A 20,189-nucleotide genomic window follows, 5' to 3' on the forward strand; every position below is an offset into this window, starting at 1 on the left:
CCTAGTTCGTTTCGGTTCAGTTTAATTTTCTCCAGAGTTGCATTGTTAAAATTAGAGTTAGTTCTTAGGCGGTAAATAAATTCCACCTGTCTAGCTCATAAAATATTCTCAGGCAAATAAATAAACCAAAATATTATGCGGTTTATCTAAAAATATTACCTGAGTAACATAAAATCCAGTTCATAAAGGAATAAGTGCAGCATAAGACACGATTGACAACTCTGGAGTTTAGTTCATTTTTATCGAAAGAGAAAAAATCAAAATAGTCTTCATAAAATATAATTTTTAATTAATTTAACGTAGATAGAGACTATTGGAAGCAGTGAAAATAGATAGTTAATGATGTGATTGGATGTAGGAGATAGTGGCAATTGATTAAAATTCGATACATAATTCGAAATAGTGATAAGATAAGAAAGAGAAAATAAAATTTAATTTCATTATTTTTGAGTGATGTCTCGAAGAAGAAATAGTCGCAAAAATTGTTGTGAAGGAATTTTCTCACATTTATTAAGGATTAGATTTACTCCAGAAGAGCTTGAGCAACGCGATAAGTCGCGTAAAATTGACAAATTTCTGGAGAAAGATAAAAATTCCTTTCGAAGACAGGTAAATTTCTCTACTTACTACTGTGCCTGTATATCATTTTAGTCGCATGATTTCCATGATTCTGATTCATCACTTTTTTTTTGTTTAACATTTATCGTTTGTCGCTACGATGGACATAACTTCGCGAGAGCCAATTGTTTATTGTTTACACATTTTTTTTGTTCATTATTGTGCCATTTTTCTAGGTGAAATTACTATTGCTGGGCGCTGGAGAGTCTGGAAAATCGACGTTTTTAAAGCAAATGCGCATAATTCATGGAATCAAATTCGAGCCGGAATTGATAAGAGAATATCATCATGTAATTTATCAAAACATTGTAAAAGGTACCAAAAATACATGCATAAGATCACATTTATTGCCTCCTTTCTTCCTTTCATTTCCTTTATTCTTTATTCTACCCATTTTCACTCTCTCTTTTTGTTGTTTATTTAAAGTCCTCATTCCACTACATCAGCATTCTTTTTTGCACTTTATTTTCCTATAGCTATTTTATTATTTACTCACTCAAATCATATGTGCCTGTGCATATACAAAGCTAGTCATTCTAGACTCGATTCTTTTTACTTTCATTGTCGTCAAACTGATCTTTTTCATGATGTACTTTATTTTTTTTAGGGATGCAAGTATTAGTTGACGCACGGGAAAAATTGGACATTGCATGGGAACATCCAATGACAGAGCATGCAGCTAATCAAGCCATATTATTTCATAGCAGTAATGATTTAGATGTAGAAACATTTCGACAATACGCACCATTTATAAATCGTCTGTGGCAAGACAAGGCTATCAGAAAGGCTTATGATCGAAGAAGAGAGTTTCAATTGGTATGTATTTTATTGCCTCATATTTGCCAATTTGTTGTTTGCTATTTTTGTTTATGCAAACAAATCATACCCACATACTGACTGATAGAATTTCTCTTTATCTACTCAAGTTATATTTTTCTTTGCTTTACACAATTTATTTACCAAAGTACTTGATGTTGATTCTACATACAACTTCATTTATCTTTCTCTGATTTCTCTTTTTAGAGCGACTCTGTTAGTTACTTTTTTGACGAACTCGATCGAATATCACGGATTGATTACGTTCCATCAAACAAAGATATTCTTCATTGTCGTAAGGCGACAAAAGGTGTCTTTGAGTTTACAATTAGAATACAAGTAAGTTACTTCGTATCAAATAAAATATTCTTGACACTAGATTAGAGACACATGATCACTTTCTTTGCCTCCTTGAATTAAGAATTAAATGAGTATTTCCTAATTAACTATTTGTACATTGCAGAACATTCCTTTCGTTTTTGTCGATGTCGGCGGGCAACGAACACAAAGGCAAAAATGGACCAAATGCTTTGATGGTTCTGTCACATCAATACTGTTTCTTGTTTCGACTTCAGAATTCGATCAGGTGCTTGCTGAAGATAGGTAAGAATAACTAATGATCCTTAATATTATGTGATGCTTAATAAGGCTTTTTACTTGTAGAAAAACAAATCGATTGGAGGAGTCGAAGAACATTTTCGATACGATAGTTAACAATACAGCGTTTCAAGGAATCTCAATAATCCTTTTTCTAAATAAAACAGATTTGTTGGCGCAAAAAGTAAAGAATCCTGAGACTGATATACGTTGGTATTATCCGCAATTCACAGGCAACCCTCACTCGATAATTGACGTGCAGACATTCATCCTACAAATGTTTTTGCGCGTCCGTAAAAATAACCATAATCACAGTTTGAAACCACCACAACCAATTTATCATCATTTTACAAATGCTGTCGATACACAAAACATTCAGGTTGTATTTAATTCAGTGAAAGACACAATATTACAAAGAAATTTGGCGAGTTTAATGCTACAGTGAACATTTCGTGAGGTGGATAAAGTGCTGTACATATGAAAAGAGTAACTGAAACATGATAAAAAAAATATATAGAAAAGTGTATGATAATAATATCCAGTATTTGTCTAAATTTTTTTTTGTCCAACATCTATCTATTTATTATAACCTTTTGTTTTCTCGTTTTAATTATGCTACATATTACATGATATGCACAAACACTCAGCGCTCAAGAGATTTTCATTTTCTTTTTTATCAAGTTTAACAAGTGAAAAAGATAGCGAAATATACTTTGTGATGACCAAAAAGGAATGAGGATGATAAAAAAAAATGTTATTTCCTTTAAAAAAAGAAAACTGTGTCAATGTATTTCATATTGATCAAAAAGAAAAAAAAAAATTATTGTTTTTGTGTAAATAGATGAAATTCATTTTAATGTTAAGTATAATGCCACAAAAAAAATATCACAATAATCCTAATTAACTCACACAATGGAAAAAACCAAAAGAAAGAAATTTAAAAAAGTGAATCTTTATTTTGAACTTCGAATAATTCGGCAGAAATAGCAAATTAATTAGTTATTTTTTTTTCTTGAATAATCATATAAAAAAGCTTTACATTCAGTTCTTATTCTTTAATTGACCATGTATAATTATGTTCAAAACGTAATAATGAATTAATAATATATAAAAAAAAAAACTTGTGAGACTAAAACATATTAATGATAATATCAAAATAATGAAACATGAAAAAAGAAACGAAAAAAAATTTTTTTGGTGCCTTTATTGGAAATTTCATAAGACTCAAAATATAAATTTGGAACTTCCTTTTTGATACGAAAATAAACACACAAGAAACTGATGAAAAGTAACAAGCATAAAATGTCTTCGTAATGAAATAACTCAACGCATTTTCATTAACTCAATTGTGGCTGCTGTGTCTGATTATGAATCGGATGAACTTTTAAACAGGAACTAGAGGAGTTGATCATAATACTGTCCAATTACAAAGCACATCACAATTTGAAAACAGCTACAGACAAAAAATTGAAATAAAAAATACCTAAAGATGTACATACTAAAATCTCATCGAATTAATTTTTAAGGATTCGAACCTTCATATTTAATATGTTCTTAACAGTTCCATATCATTAGACTAACTTAATGTACTTCAATATGACAAAATGCTAATTTGTTTATTATGACAGCTAAATGTAGCAAAACTCAAAGCAAATGACAAATTTGAATCTAGATTGAATCTAAATTTAAGCCGAAAATGGAAGCAAATCAAAATTATCAACTTCCCATTGACTCTCCCAAAAGCTATAAAATTTTTAAAAATCATTAATATAATACAAAACGAAGAATAATCATAAGTAGGCAGAGATTGATATAATCTTCGTCTGGAAAGCAGCACCTAAATTAGTATTTCTTCATGCTCCATTTTCATGACAAATATTTAGATAACAAATTCAAACATCACTTAATCTCTCAAAATCTAAGTCAAGAAATTCGTTTTGGTTAGAAATTGATTCGGCTTAGAGAAGCTTTGCCTCAAACGCATCAGCACCAGTACAATACGAACGATCATTTATTTATCTATTCTCAATGGCCATTGGAACATAAGTATCCAATAAATTATAGCTGTTTTCAATGCTATATCTTCACTTTCAATCTTATGGCAACTACAATTAACAACAAATATGAATATTTTTATGGGATTTTGGAAGAATAGCTTTTTTAACGATTTGACATACTTTTTGGATGAGATGAGTAATGCAAGTATGTGAAGTATATTTAGAAAAAAGCTCCGGAATGAACTACGAACTTTAATTACCAATGTTTTATTGACATAATCATGAAGTAATCAAAAATACAGCAATTAAAATTAAAAAACGAAAATAATATGTTAGCTCTTCTAGTTCCTGAATTTTGATGACAATAATGACTCATAAATCATCTATATGTACCAATTATCTTTTACATCCAATTAATGAGTAAAAAATGCTACTGAAAGTATGGGAAATGCGTTGGAAACGATAAAAATCAAGAAAGTGGTAAAAATGTAAACCGCATTTAATATTTTTGTAATAAATTAATTGCATTTGCATGTAATTTATGATATAATGATTCACTCATAGCAATAGTTAAAATAAAAACAACAAAAAATTACATTTGTATATTAAGACGAGAGCTTTTCTTCCTGTATTTTACATATTTACAACTGTTTACAGCATTGTTTGTCAACATTTGTTGCGCGACACACTACTGTGTTGCTGTGACATTGTTGGACAAAGGTGTGTCGCTACAGGTTTGGCGATACATTAAGGTGACACTAGATCAACATGTGTTGCATGACACACTACTGTGTTGCGTGGCATTGCGAATTTTGCATGACACGCTATTATGCAACAGTGACATTGCAGGTGTGTCGCTAAAGATTTAAACACTCAACACATGTGGCGCGTCACACTAATGTGTTATTGTGACATTGCACATGTGTCACTTAAAGTTTGGAAGATGACACTACTTGATCAACATCCTATCAGAATAATCGGAAAATAATAGGACCAAAAACAGCACACGGTCATCATGAAGATCTGTAATGTTACTGCATCATTCTCTGAAAAGTTTTAGTTCCGCTGACTTGCAGCAATGTCAAGTGATGTAATTTTGTTTCCATTTAAGCTTATGGAATGTGCTTCTGAAATAATTTTCAAAACATGTTTGATCAGATGCTGAGTTCTTAATATATGAGATGATGCTGGAATGAAAAATATTTACATAATAAGGCACAAAAATTTCATTTCAATTCTTTATTAATTCTTCACATTTAATAAAAAAGGTCTACATTAAAATAAAAAGTTGTATGCTTCTTTCATTCATTTATGTTGTGTCTCAATTGTCTTATTTGATCATAAAATTTAATTATTTTCTTTAAGTAAGTGGAAGTTGGGAATGTAAAGAAGTGAATTTATTGTATCTTGCATCATAAATTGGAAGTATTTTGAATAATTTTATACTTATTAATTGGTAAATACCTAACTACATACTGAGATATTAAAGAATATCTTAATCATCATCCGCATGCTATATAAAATTACTCTATGGCTTCGTCTTCTTTTTTTTTAATTTTTTTAAGGTTTTTTAAAATTTAAATACATTCATATTTGTCTTTTATTTTACATACATTTTATTAGGTAGCTTTAAAATACTTTTTTACTTCTTCTTCCTTCTCTTTTGTCTATTTTCCATTTTAAAAATTTATCATAATTTAAGCTTTGTGGATTTTCATTTTTCTTAAAAGACTTACAAAAATATTTATTTTTTAATGTATTAATTATGATTCTGCATAAATTTTTATATACTTGTTCTATATATTAGAAAAAGCTCGATGAGAGTTGACGAGGCAGTGTATGTTGGAATTTCATCGCATACTTTTATTTGTAAAACAAAATGCGCTAATATGCTGACTGCATCTGGTTGACTTGCTGGCTGAGGTGTGGTAGAGTCGACAATGGAATGCCATTGGAATGCTACCATAGGTGCTACATTGCATTAATTAATTGTGCAATTTACACTTTTGTGTGAGAATTTTTTTGTTGTTCAACCGTCATTTGAATTTTAAATTTATTTTATCATAAAATTCAAATTTAGAAAAGCCGTTAATTTATATTAAATTAGAAATTCGATGCCAATACACTTCCTCATAATAATTTGTTGATGCTATTGTCCAAAAGCAAAACCTAATCTTAACTACTTAACTAAACTAATAATTTTCGTCATTTCTTTATTACTTGACTACACAAAGTATCCATAATAATAATAATATTTTTTGTCTGTTTCAAAAGAAATATCGATTAATTAATTAAATTTTTCTTCTTATTATTCGTCATCCTCCAATTCGATTAAATTAAAGTCATCAATTAAGTAAAGTTTAAAGTCAGAACTTTTTAGTTATCACCCATGTTGAATTAAAATAATAAAATCAACATCTCTAATCCTCAATTTTTTAATTATGTTATGTGCATTAATTATTTTGTGAATTTCTTAGACTGACGTATTTCCGTTTGATTTTCCATTTCCATTAGCTTTATGTTCGGTGTCACCTGATTCATCGTCAGTAACTTTACTCTCATGCTGCTCATAATGCTCATGTGTCTTATCTTCTTCAGGTGCTATCTGAGCTTCTGAATCGGGACTGTTGGGATGCATGGAATCGCCTACAATGCAAAATCTTTTGTAAATTGAAAAAATCAATGGTGATATGGTTAATTGGGTTAGTTATGTATATGAGATATAATTTTGATATTTTCTCTTTTTTTTCTCATTGTTTACTTCAATTTTGTCTATCTACATCATAATAGATGTAAGATAATTACATATATTTTAATAATCTCATAAAGACATATTAGTGGCCTGAATTGTATGGTGCATGAATTTTTAAATTATAAATTATGAACGTAATAATTTTGTAATCATGAAATGTAAAGCTCACCTGCAAAACACCAGCGTTTAGTGACGCGAGCGACCACAAGTAACGCTACTACGATCAGTACGAATACAGAAATGACAGTTATACCGATAATTGGAACAATACCGAGCCCTGAGTCTATAGAGTGGAAAATAAGTAAAGTTTAATATTAAAAATTAATCAAATCAGTTTCATGACAAGATTGTGAAATTAATAATTACCGTCTAATTCTTGTGAGCCGCCGATGCGAACTGAATAATCATTTGCTCCAAACTCGTTGCTTGCACGTAGCATATATGTTCTCATTGTGTCTTCAAGTGATAGATCAATTACTGTTAATTTTGCAATCCATTTACCTTCTTCGTCTTGTTCGGCTGTATAGACCTGATATTTGTTTGTTTGTCTTCCTTCATCATAGTTGTTTCCCTCAATAGTCCATTGAAGGCGAGGTCTGGGATTGGCACGAAGTCTCAAAACAATATCAACTGTACGACCGATTTCTAATCCAGAAATATACAACTCATCTCGACTGAGAGCCATTGGCTGATAATTGACATTTAATTGCATTGATGTATTTGTGTAACCATTTTGGAAGGCTGGATGATCTAGTCGACATACTAATGATTTAAGATTGTCATCGGCTGAGAGTCTATGTGAAACCACTGATATCACTGTTTTCTTTTCATTGTTGACAAACTCTTCATTCTTTGGAATGATACGTTCACTGCCTAAGAACCATGAAACTTTAGCATGTGGTTGACCATCACGATATTCACATTCTGCTTCCATTTCTTGACCTGCTTCTAATTTTCTATCGTTTTGTACAAATAGAATTGGCTGATTTGGAGGTTTTGCGATCTCAATTGGAATAATTCCAATAATATCATCAGATCCATCTCCTAAATCTAGTCGACATGTAACATTTCCTTCTAAAGTTGCCTTTAAATCTTCAACCGTCACACCACATTGTCCATTCTCAAGTCCTGATCCAAAATATTTGTAATCTGGTCTCGGTGGGAATGCTGGACTTAATTTTGGTCGATCACCATTTGGAAATTCGAAAGAGCATCGATCAATAGGCTTTCCGAACGTACACAGGAGTTCAACTTTCTGTCCTTCTTGACCAGTGACTTTTTCGGGTGTTGTACTAGCAATTCGTTGACATTCAACAATTGAAATGATTGCTGTAAAGATATACAATGTTATATTAAATTACGATAAATTATGGAAAATGATATTGAGTTAGGAACTGTTGAAATAAATGCAAATAGAAAAGTTTTTTTTTTGTTTTGTTTTTCTCTTCCATACACAATAAGAATAAGCAACCGCATTCATATGTTAAATGGCAAACAATCACGATAAGTCTCTTTTTGCATAACAATAAATACAAGGTATGTATATAAAAGAGCGTTATACGCTCAATAATGGTGTCAAGTTTTCCACGTGAACTGTTGCGATATGGGAACTGCTTTGTTCACTTGTTTGGTGGCTACTTCCAGTAGGAAAGTCTTTCAAACAATAATAACAAACAATTTTGATTAGAATATAAATGCTATCATTGTTTGTTTACCATTTCTGTCAACAATTGACGAAAGCTTCATTAGAAAAGCATGCTTTGCAAATTTAATCAAAAATTACTTAGTCATTCATTTGAATTTGGAGGTCGTCATTACTTCCAGACAGATCTTAAGCATTAAGAAAGCTGTGGACAAACATCATAAGTAAAAGACTCCGAAAATTAGTGCAAGAAGTAGACATTAAAATGAAACTACTGGAAAAACGATCATCATTAATCAATTAAATTTTCAAAGGTGTTGCTAAATGCCGTGATTCACTTCACCTTGCTGAGAAATGCTTTGTCTTCCAAAACGACTTCATGGATGTTTTGAAAAGCAGCCACAAAAAAAAATTCATTAATGAGCATTCGCGTAATTTTATTTAAATGTTTGAAGAAATTAAAAGACTAGAGTCTCTAAATGCACATTCAGATGTTGAGCAATGGTGCTATTATGTTTCTAATTGAAGCAGTTGAATTGAGTTGCTCGTATAGCACATAAAAGGGGGACACAATAAAATGTATAAATAAAAATTACTCATGAATGACTTTCAAAACAAGTGAAATCTTTTTGTTCAGTCTCGTGATAAATTTTTGAGGCAGACAAAATTGGTTAATTAAGATTTTTCAATATTTTATTGATCAAGTGACAAAAATTTTCACAGTTGTCGACCCTACCGCAGCAAAATCATGGCCGTAATGCAATTTAAATTAAATTCTTCAACGGCAGCTGGATTGCGCAAAGTTTCCGCGCTTACAATACAACTCATATAGCTCAAGCATTAGTTTGAACTCAAACTATGCGCTTTGATGCCAATTATCTGATTTTTCAGTTGGTGATTACTCAATATTTTTTCTTTTTGCATGCTTTTTTTTTTCTCATTCTTTGAATCATACTCGATTTATTCATGGGGTTGTTCATTTATGATGTCATGTAGTAAGTGGAAGAGCGAGGGTAAGCAATGACAATTTTTGATGTTAAAGTGCTTGAGATGAAATTTTTGTCTCTTTACTTTGGTTGCCTTACAGATCAATTGTATCACAATATGAACTTGATACTTGTGGAATTTCCCATGAGATTTCAAGTTTATATCTAGACATACGGTAGAGTAGTCGCACCCTATTCCACTTTAGATGAGTTTCTATAGATACTGAAGTTGGCTATACATCTGACTGATGCTTGTCAATTGCCAATATCAAGTTCAATACTGTCTCTGCACAGCTAATTTCTTGAGTTCTTCGACCGACCACGCGATCTCTTGCCATCCATATACTCAGAATTGGTACTTAATCGCATATGCTGATGGATAGACCCTTCCCCTGAGTAATGCATCTTAAGAGTAACTCAAAACCTTATTAAATTGCAGTCGGAACTAATAAACACCCCCTTATTACTATTTTTGCTGTTCCATTCCGTCTTTCAATCTTAACATTAAAGCTGTTCTTTTGTATGAAGCGAATTACTGTTTTACTGAATATTATGTATGATGAATTTTTTTTTATGGCAACGAAATGAGTATATGCGCGCATTTATATATTGCATTATACTGTTAGGCATTTAAGTGATCGCTTATAGCATTGCAAATTTTTATATTTTTCCTTCTTTTTTCTCGTCTACTTCGATACATTCTGGAGAAACAATTAGGGACGGGTGATTAGGAGTTATCGGCATGTTATGTTTTTATAAATAACTTATTAGAGTAACAGAAAATTAATAATATGAAAAAAAATGTGCTCGTCAAAAGAGAAATCGAGCCCAACAGCCACATTATACCGTGCTATGGCTTTTTTTTTTCTTCCTCTCCAGTAAAACTTCTTTCAAGCAACATTGATGAATAAAAAAGTACGATTGATTGATCACTGGCTGTCGATAGCTGTGAAGAAACGTCGAAATGGAAATAATGAAAAGTTTTCTTGTGGTAAACTAAAATAGATCAACAGTACGGGTACGAATAAAAAAAAGTATAATTAGTTTTGCACTGGAAAGAAGTAATCGAGAGCTTCATTCGACACAAGCGTCGAAAACAGCAAGAAGAAGAAATAAAAACGAGAAAAATGTGATCATTAGTGCTCAATGATTATTTCACTTTCTCACTTTTTTTTTATTTATTTATATCCAACACCATTCTTGGAAGTCGTCATACGAGATTCAATGCTACAATTGCAGGCCACTAAACCAGATTGCAAATTTTCGTTTTCATCGCGCCAATATTAAATTACGGGAGTGCTATATAGTATTTTTCTCATATCGCTTAAATTGTAGCAAGCGGATGAATCTTATGCTTCAGTTTGCCTTGACTAACAATTGATGTATCATAAGTCGTGTGTAAGGTTAGGTTAAGTTTCGAAATGATTTTGCAAAAAAGTAATTAAATTGTATGAATTTAGATTAATCTTTGTAATCTGCAGCCTTCATGAGAGCCGTTAAAAGTGATCGTTCATAGATGACGTCCGAATTGGGCGTATCTAAGAGATATTTGAAGTAAAACAACTCGAATGTAAGAATTTCTTAATCTGCTGTGGTTTCTAATTTGTGGTTCTTTCTAAACTATTCAGTTGGCTGCGCCCTTATACTCAGTACAGTGAGTTTTTCTTAAATCCAATGCTGCAGCTTTATTTCCTGCTTCATTTAAACTTATTTTGTTTTTTTTAAAAATTTTATTATTCTTCTCACTTCAATAATTTTTCAAAAGTGAAAGGGCTGAAAACTACGGTACGTTAACTTTTGAATCTCAAAAGTACGTTAGATTTCAAATCATTTCCATGAGATTAAAATTCAATTTTTAATTGATCAGCTTTTGTATGTAAGCTTAATGCCATATTATAGGCATGGAAAGTCATAAATTCCTATTTTATCCAACACACCATTTAAAGACGATCCGAAATATGAATAATGTCATAAAATGCACCACAGCCATTCACCTATGATGGTATTTAACTTCTTTCATCTGCTTCATCACAAGATCGTAAAACAACATTAAAAACTGGGTGTGTTGTATGTGTACCACATGGATGAAGCAATTGAATACTACAATCGAGCATGGCTTATTCAATTTTTTATTATTTTCATCTCATTCTCATGTTACCGTGTGCTTTTGCTCTTTTGATTTCCTCATGCCATTTAACTTTCGTTATTTTTACTTGCTTTACAAAATATAATATTATTTTTATTAAGCAAAGATCAATAAGCAAGTAAGTAAAAGGAGGAAAGAATGATCGCGAATTGAGGGAGTAAGAGGGAGACAGAGAAGTACGAGAGTTAGAGATTATGTTCACAAAAAATCGTGGCTTTTCTTTCTTAGAAACGACTGACATATAATAAAGTTTTAAGAGGCTTTAAAAGACGGTTAAAAAGGTAGTTTAAAGTCAAGAAGAAGAAAAAAAAGTTATACTTTTAGTTTTGTAAAAGCCAAACATGTGACGTTGATCCATCACGTTTGTGTGTGTTTTGCTTGTATATTCTCTTCTATTTATTATTATCATCATGGCAGAAAGACAAGCAAAGCAATGGAGATGATGAAGAAAACACTGAGAATTGAAAACAGAGAAAACCCGTTCATGCTGTTTCCAAATATCAACAAGTTAGTATTTGTTACCGCGCGTTTCTTCCTCTTTCTCTCTCTGTATTCTGCCCCGTTCAAATAAGACTTTTTTTTTATTCTTTTCTTCTCTCTATGGAGTTTCTTCAACCTTCATTTAGCTCATTCTTCTTCATTTCTTTTTATTATTTTTTCTAACTATTATAACGAACATAATCTAGGTATATCTTCAAGACATAAGATAGAAATGTTTAACATTTTCTTTTTCCTCTTTTTATCTTTCTATTCTTCAATTTACTTTTTTTTTTGTAACGAATTTTTACTTAGAAATTGTACTACATTCTGTCCACAACTACATCTGTTCATGAAAGTAAAAACTCTCAAGTTTTCTCGTCTCATGTCTCATATCCTGAGGAAATAATAACGAACATTTGAATGCTCTGTCGTGAGTTCTATGAATAAAGTCGCTGATTTATATGCTTTGATGCCATTTTCTCTCTCCTTTGAGACTTATCAACATCATTATTGAAAATTGAGCTTTATGTCAAATGTTTCATGCTTGTGTAAACAGTCACTCGAGTCGCTTTCTTTTCGCTTTAACCCAATTCTTAGGAAAATGAAATTATATTCTCAGTATGATGATGCTTTAAATCAATATACACAAATGTGAATATGATGAATTGAATGCTGTGTTGTAAAGATTACTAAATTGAAAATCTGTATTCTAAAATAGATTCAAGAACATGAATCACAAATATTTTACTTCGGAAGTAAGTCATAAAACTATTAAATCTTCACAAAGTGACAAACTACAATAATTTATTGTATTAAAAACTATAATACAATTGAATTTCTAAGAAGATGAATCATGGCAAACTATGATTGAGGGTTGAAATGAAATTAATCAAAAATCGATGTTTCAGCCCTTAACTTCCTCAATTTGGAAGCAGAACAATGCTTGTCACATTGTAGTCACCCCTAACATCACCGTGATAGTTTTTGGTCCATTTTGTCTACGAAAAATGAAATTTACCATCGTACTGCTCGGGAATCTGTGATTCATAGATATTATAAATAGAATAGATAAATTTGATGACAAAAATGCTGAATATTCCTCGATTTACACCATATTTTGAAATGTTATCTATTCCAAATCGGATATAAATCGAGATTTTTGACAAATTGTAGTAAACTTTTCAATTATCAGAATAAATAGACTTACTCAATATTTATGCAGCCATAAAGTTTTTTAATGATTTGTTATGGAAGCTTTAAATCTATTATTTGATTTTATTTAATAACGGCCTCTTTATTAAACTCATAAAAATTTGTTTTCTTTTTCTTAAAAAATCATTTTAATTGCGTTAGTCAAATTTTTTCATCGCAGTTGGCATTAATAAAAATATTAAATTCACAAGGAATTTATTAAATGTCCATTTACGAAATGGAGTAGTATCAAAGATCAACGGCACGTGTTTCAATACTTATGTCAGATCTATTTTTATACAAAAAAGGATTTAATTTTGGATTTAGATTCATTTTTATAGTTTTGTTTACTTTAATCTTCAGGAATTCTTGTGAAAATAGAGAATTTGTACAAGCTTTGTGATGTAGCTAACTAGAGTCAGAGGGAAAGCCTTTTGTAGATTGAGTCTCGATGCAAGTAAAGTAGGGTGCAGTACGAAGCTTTAAGACTCCGTCATTTAGATAAACAAAAAAATAGAAGTAAACTCAATTTGAAATGGATTCCATGCTGGATCTATGTCGGAGTCCATTTAAAATGTGCAATTCTGGCCGACAGCAAGTGAAGAATGGTTAGAAATATAGAAAGTAGATAACAAGTTCCGACAAAGTATGCAATCTATCCTATTTTAATCAAAATAAACATTAAATTTATGGTCATAAGACATAAACATTTAACCAAAAAACCGTTGCTAAGTAAATGGTTGTAAATTTCCATTAGGTAAGTTTTCTACCTGATAACAAATTTGCTAGAAACATCTTTAAAGATATTCCGACTTCATATTTTTTGAACATTATCAAAAGTGTTGAAAGTGTCTGTTATTGCACTTAATTTTCAATCATTAAGTTTTATTGAAAAGCATTGAATGAATTGACACCCATCAGCCGATATAAATGATGGCTCATTAAGCTAACAAAAAATGCGTCAAAAACACATTAAAGAATACAACATTATTTGTTACTTCCCATTCTTCTTCCACACACTACACTTGGTTACAAGGGCTTGTGTGTGATAAAAATTGTTAGTTGGTTGCTTTCTTTCGGGCGTTAACAGAAATGTGTTTATTTCCATCTCTATTCACATAAAAAGAGTACAATAGTCGATGTATATTTATAAATAGTCAGATGGAACGAATTTAAAATTTGTTTTTAAAAACTTCATAAATTTTTATTATGCTCAATCCACACAGCCATTGCCACAGCCCGGGTCAAGTGGATTTCTCTCTTAAATAAAAACCACATTAAAAAATTTCACATTCGCATTCTTAATTTTTTTATGTCGCTGACATCCAACGACAAAGTTTGAGATGTAGGAATGAAAATTAAAAGTGACATTGACATGTGATCAATTGTGATTCACTCATCTAAGTAGTTCAGTCAGTCAATTTTACATATTCAATTGAACATTCTAAGTATCTTTATGCATATTCCGTTTGTATCCATTCTGTCATCATACACAGTTTTTTCTTATGACTCATCAATGTTGTTGTTTGTTTCATTTTCGGTACAGTCAGAAAAGATTCAAAATCATCCATGCTTTACATTATTTATTTTATGTCATTTTTTCCCTACCATTAAAGATTTGTGTCATCATAAAAATTATTTTTTCATGAATCAAGGCATTCATCTATTTTATTTTCTCATGGCATAAAGCGTAGCATGCATAATGGCTAAGTATACAGCATGAACGCACATGTTTATTAATGGACAAAAGAAATGATTTAATGTAAAGTCTATTTTTTTTACCCAATAAATTTCTCCACATATTTAGTAGCTGCGGAGTCAATCGTTAACTTGCGGTGCAATTTGATCGACACTATTCATTAAAAAAAAGTCGATTGATTATGCTGCTTCTTATCGTGCAACACAGCTTTCATACTTTCTTTCCTTTTAATTTTTCATTCACTTCTTCTTCTTCTTCATCTTCGTCATGTTCTCGTCTCAAAACCAAAAATAGAGAATTAGGTATGAAACACAAAAAAGTTGTTTCCAGCAGCGGCAATTGATTACGAGCAAGAAATGAGGAGAAGAAATTTTTATTCACTATTTTAGATTAGTGAGCTGCTGGGTGATTCTGTAGATAAGATTACAATCATAATTGATGGCTTGCGAAAGCTTGGATCAGCTTGAATATTCAAATGATGCTGTCTTATCCTGTATTGTATAGGATCTTAATATAGATAGACATTATACATTGCATGACGTCGACCTGGGATTTGTATGGAAAAGTCGTCTCAACTCCTTATGCTTCACTCGATTGCCGTGTTGTTCAAGCGACTGTCACTAAGTATAGTAATATTGTCCGCTTGAGAGAATTAAGGACAACATATGTCAATCGGGGTAGAAAGGTGTTTGAAGCAATGTGACATAGGCAGACTTCCTAAAAGTTTAAGAATCACCCTTGTCAAACTGAATGAACCTTAAAGTTTCATGTTTATGTCAAGACTAATGGAAAACTTTAAGAAAAATCGATTCTGCGTAATCTAGAGAATCACCCAAGCAACGTCATCATCATCATCATCAACAGAAGTGGTATCAGAAACATTAATAAGAAGAAGAGAAAGAAGGAAAAGAATTATGAGCAACATAATTTGATAGAGTGAGATGGCATCATACGCTGGTCATTTCAATATTAACGGTTATCCCATTGTTGTTTGGTTCTCTAATGTAAAAATGTGAAAGGTGAAACACCAACACAAAACAGCATGCAATGCATGAGTGGATAGGCACAAAGCATTTTTTTTAATACAAAGTTACTTCTATTAACATAAACTTGATATATTTTTAACACATAAACTCTTTTTTTATAGTCAAGTCGGAGAAGTTGTTTAATAGGCGCGGGAAAACGCCCTGTTTACTGATGCGAAACCCATGAATTCCTTATTCAATTGTCAGGACAAAAATTCTACACATAATAAAATTCTTTTTTTTGCCTGCCTGCACTTAAAATAGGAGCGTCCTAAATATATATTTGCATTTTAACCCATTCCTCATTCCCCAAAAATTATTCTCGTATTTATGACAACCTAACATGTACATGCTAAATGAAATTTCATTTGCTAATAGATAACAGTTATGGTTCCAAAAACAAGCAAGTGTAAATACATATATAATATTACTTATTCCTTTCATGGACATATTATTCCTTTCTTAGGCAAGTAAAAATGCAAAGCACATGCTATGAAAACTATTCCATGCTCAATTTATTTATACTTTTTTTTTTTGTTTTTGCAAATTCTAAAAAAAGGTTAAGAAGCAGGCAGTCAGGTATTGCAGAAGAATAATGAGAAGGAGAGAAAGACAAAAGAATAAAATGCAAGTTTATTTACCTGCTTTGAATTTTTAAGGAGAATTGAGATGTGTGTTACCTGTTGAATCTTCTTATTCCTTATTTCTTACTTTACATATTCTTGGGACAATATAGGGAGTAACAAAGAGGAGTGAATGTGTAACTCAGAAGTTATAAAATTGTCACGTTAAAAAAACATAAAAAAAATCACATGTGCTAATTAGTATCATCGCAACTCATATGACTATGAGAAACTAGATTTTGGGTTTGGTCGCATGGTCTATTCAGTATAATTTAATAATTATATGATTACTATGTTTTTTCACGCATTGTAATGTCATGTATTAGTAATGAGAGAAAGAAATTGAATTGCAATGTGCTCTTTCCCGGAAAATTGTACCTTTCCTGTTATTTATATATTTTGCTTCTTTCACATATCTGTCTCCCTTGTGCTCAATGCTCATTTCATATGGATAATTTGAGTTTTTTAGTGAGGTATGACTCACTTGAGACTGCATTTTGTCTGTATAAATTGGAAATAACCCGAGCGGCATAAGATTCAGAATAACGTCAGAAATCAGAAAAGTCAGAATAACGTGGTCAGATGCTGTGACGCAACCATAATGGCTGCTTTTGGAACTGTAACTTGAAAATCGACATTTTGAAGTCTTGTCGAAGACACGTTGACGTTGCAGTGCAGCTTGGGAAAGAGATTAGATTCAAAAACACCTTGCGCATTATTTGTGGCTTAGTTCATAAAATCCCCAAAAAAATAATTTCCACCTTGCATCACTTTTAAATAAACCCCAGCTTTAAAATGTAAGCATTTTAATTCAACTTATCTACTCAGTAAATGCGCTATGAAGCCACATCCACGCGGTCACTTTTTACTAAATTTTCTTCTCAACAGTGTTGTAGACGCGTTGTTAATGGCAACAAAGATTGAATATGATAGATTACACACCATTTAGACATTTTGCATAAGCCTATTCATGAATTCAATTTCTCCTTTTTGGAAGTTCTACTTTTCTATTCACAGCAGATGAATACATTATCTTTCTAGTCAGTCTTTCTATTGACAGACTATATAAAATAATTCTTGGATGGCATCATTCAACGAAGCACGAAAAAAAACTGTTGAATTTTTTTTTTCACACATTTGCCGTCTCTTTCATGCGTATGTATATTCCACAGGTATCAATATTATTGCTTTACTCACCTACGAAAAAAATAGCCGCAACCATCGGAATTGTATCCAGAATAGTTCTTCGTTGTTTCACCATTCTGTTGTTTATTTTTATGTAAATTTGATACTACTTTTTAAAACTGGCACTGATAAATATTAATTGACTTGTCTCAATTTTTCTGAATTTCCTTTTTAAATTGTGTCTTTTATGGTCTTATTTTTTAAAAGAAAGAAAAAGTTACTTTTTTTTTGTACGTAAAGAGAAACTTCAGTACATTTTCTATTTCGCTCTTCTTATTCTTTATCAGAAATTAGGTGTGGATGTATTTTTATTTTTTATCAATCATTAAGCTGCTCTCTCCTTCTAGCAGCACTGATTAATTAGCAAATTTTATGAAATAAATTCTTATTTAAAAGCTTTTTTTTTTTATTTCTGTCCACAAATCCTCAACAAGTTTGCCGGAGAAATAATTTCACGTCTTTCTTTACTCAATGACAACCTGTTACTGATGAATAAGATTCATGGTGAAAAGGGTACGCTTTGGAAATTTTGTATCGCGGTAAATGACGAGGGGCTAGTAGTGTGGTGTGAATGTTGTGAAATTCACCACAAGAACTGAGCAGCATGTCATAGAAATTTGAGGATTTTACATAGATCTTGATGAACATCTTCATTAATTCTTGTCCAAAATTGACTGTCAAGCTATTCTCTTCAAAAAGCATCGATAATCAGGTAAATTTTAATATTTTTCACCATTCCAAATCAAAAACTCACCATAAAGTTCTTGTTTCACTTTCCAATCCATCGCATTAGCATTTGTTTATATTAAAATTGAAAATATTTATTTTATTTTTGTTATTTAATATTGTGTAATTCATTATTCTGTGCATATATATATTTTGTGAATCAACATGAGTACCTTCAATGGACAAATGCAAGAAATTCAACACATTAGTGTTGACAATTTTGAGAATACAGAATCCAAATGTTACTTTCTATCTCACTGTCACAGCGATCATATGAGAAGTCTTGAGAATTTATCTCAAATTTCATCACCTTTATATACAACGACAATGTCTGCATTGATTATTCAGAAGAAATATCCGTCAATTAATGTCCAAATACTCGAGTATGGATTTCCAATGAATATTGAATTTATGGACGACGATGGCAAGGAAGTGAAATTTATTGTGACTGCATTAAATGCAACTGGACATTGTATGGGTGCATGCATGCTCTTATTTCAAATTGAAGGACTTGATATCCTCTATACTGGTGATTTTAGGATTTCACTCAAACATGCTCAAAACATAAAAGTTCTTAATGAAATCAAGAGCTATGGAAACTTAGTATTATATTTAGACACGACATTCCTTAATCATTCATACAAACATTTTCCAACTCAACATGAGAGCAGCTCTAAAATCATTGAGATCATAGACAAACATTTGTCACAATCATCTAGTAACAGAGGTATTGTATAGCAAAACATTAACAAATTAGAAACATAATACTAAAAACTATATGCTTTTAATTCACAGTTTGCATGCAGCCTTCAGCACGGTATGGCTACGAGAGATTATTGACAGACATAAATAAAAAGTTCAAGGAAAAAGTTTATATACATGAAGAGGCTGTTTATGAACAATACTTAGTGATATCAGAGCTGACAACATGTATTACACGCGATATCCTTAATTCGAGAATTTATTTAAAGCCTTCATTTGTTTCTGACTCGGATGGGAAAACAAATGACAAAAATACGCTGAACATCAAGTTATCTGCCATGTACTGGAAGAATTGGACTAAAGACAGACCATTTGAGCATATGGATGAGTCAAAAAAGACTGTCCGCGTTTGCTATGCTACACATAACAGTCTGTCGGAAATTGAAGATTTCGTCGCATTTTTAGAGCCGAAAAGTATTATTGCAACAGTAGTGCCCGATAATTTTAGGGAAAAAGAAATTATGAACACTATGATAAGGAACATGATTAAATCTTATAATAAAAGTAATATGGATGTTGACGATAAAAAGCCAAAGAATAGATTTAAGCGATTACGCACGATTAACAGTCGTAACTGTGATTCTCAACAAGTTTTTAAGAAAGTTAAGCAGTGAAATAAAACTCGTTTATTAACTACAATCGTAACTCCAACTTTAATGTTTACTTACAGTAATTTTGAAACACTTCTCAAACTTAATTTTCAGTTCCTTGGAGCTTTTTTTTTTGATTCACAAATATTTCTGCACGGGATTATCACTTAAACACATTCGGCAAGTTTTTGTTACTTTACTCGATGTTGACTCTGTCATTTTTGATTTATTTGAATGCAATTCAATCTTGATGATATGACCATAATATTATTTAGCTAAAAATCTTTCTCCAAGAAAGAATAATTAATTAAATTTTAAATAGCACACCGGAGAAATTTTTCATTGCGAAATAAA

At 31.3% G+C, this 20,189-nt stretch overlaps 3 protein-coding genes across 4 annotated transcripts; 2 read left to right on the forward strand and 1 right to left on the reverse strand.

The window, feature by feature from the left end:
* The first annotated feature begins 224 nt into the window (after positions 1-224).
* cta (Guanine nucleotide-binding protein subunit alpha cta) lies at positions 225-2,515 on the forward strand. The gene is made up of 6 exons (XM_070641447.1): positions 225-609; positions 795-933; positions 1,226-1,434; positions 1,642-1,773; positions 1,898-2,037; positions 2,098-2,515. Exons 1-6 carry the CDS (start codon positions 454-456, stop codon positions 2,474-2,476), a joined length of 1,155 nt encoding a protein of 384 aa, XP_070497548.1. The 5' UTR covers positions 225-453; the 3' UTR covers positions 2,477-2,515.
* A 2,750-nt stretch (positions 2,516-5,265) lies between these two features.
* On the reverse strand, positions 5,266-18,226 carry LOC139091266 (fasciclin-3-like). 2 transcript variants are annotated; one of them, XM_070641260.1, is made up of 4 exons: positions 17,770-18,226; positions 7,147-8,109; positions 6,950-7,063; positions 5,266-6,674 (listed from the first exon to the last, which is right to left on the reverse strand). In XM_070641260.1, exons 1-4 carry the CDS (start codon positions 17,831-17,833, stop codon positions 6,502-6,504), a joined length of 1,314 nt encoding a protein of 437 aa, XP_070497361.1. In that variant the 5' UTR covers positions 17,834-18,226; the 3' UTR covers positions 5,266-6,501. The 2 variants fall into 2 exon arrangements, with proteins under 2 accessions (XP_070497361.1, XP_070497362.1); XM_070641261.1 differs by having other exon boundaries at positions 6,550-6,688.
* Positions 18,227-18,553: 327 nt separating this feature from the next.
* Positions 18,554-19,859, forward strand: LOC139091430 (protein artemis-like). Its single transcript, XM_070641515.1, has 2 exons — positions 18,554-19,210; positions 19,279-19,859. The coding sequence occupies exons 1-2, from the start codon at positions 18,649-18,651 to the stop codon at positions 19,857-19,859; spliced, it is 1,143 nt and encodes a 380-aa protein (XP_070497616.1). The 5' UTR covers positions 18,554-18,648.
* Positions 19,860-20,189: the final 330 nt, after the last annotated feature.

Source organism: Chironomus tepperi, unplaced genomic scaffold, assembly GCF_022539635.2.
Source record: "Chironomus tepperi strain 1889 unplaced genomic scaffold, CSIRO-AGI_Ctep_v1 contig_244, whole genome shotgun sequence".
Lineage (NCBI taxonomy): Eukaryota > Metazoa > Arthropoda > Insecta > Diptera > Chironomidae > Chironomus > Chironomus tepperi.

Bases quoted from the DNA above. Each gene is read 5' to 3' on its own strand.
- cta (XM_070641447.1), top strand. From the start codon at position 454: ATGTCTCGAAGAAGAAATAGTCGCAAAAATTGTTGTGAAGGAATTTTC. The intron at 610-794 runs GTAAATTTCTCT...CCATTTTTCTAG, and splicing joins AAAATTCCTTTCGAAGACAG to GTGAAATTACTATTGCTGGG. The intron at 1,435-1,641 runs GTATGTATTTTA...TTCTCTTTTTAG, and splicing joins GAAGAAGAGAGTTTCAATTG to AGCGACTCTGTTAGTTACTT.
- LOC139091266 (XM_070641260.1), bottom strand. From the start codon at position 17,833: ATGGTGAAACAACGAAGAACTATTCTGGATACAATTCCGATGGTTGCG. The intron at 8,110-17,769 runs GTGAGTAAAGCA...ATATCTTTACAG, and splicing joins TGCGGCTATTTTTTTCGTAG to CAATCATTTCAATTGTTGAA. The intron at 6,675-6,949 runs GTGAGCTTTACA...TTTGCATTGTAG, and splicing joins TAAACGCTGGTGTTTTGCAG to GCGATTCCATGCATCCCAAC.
- LOC139091430 (XM_070641515.1), top strand. From the start codon at position 18,649: ATGAGTACCTTCAATGGACAAATGCAAGAAATTCAACACATTAGTGTT. The intron at 19,211-19,278 runs GTATTGTATAGC...TTTAATTCACAG, and splicing joins ACAATCATCTAGTAACAGAG to TTTGCATGCAGCCTTCAGCA.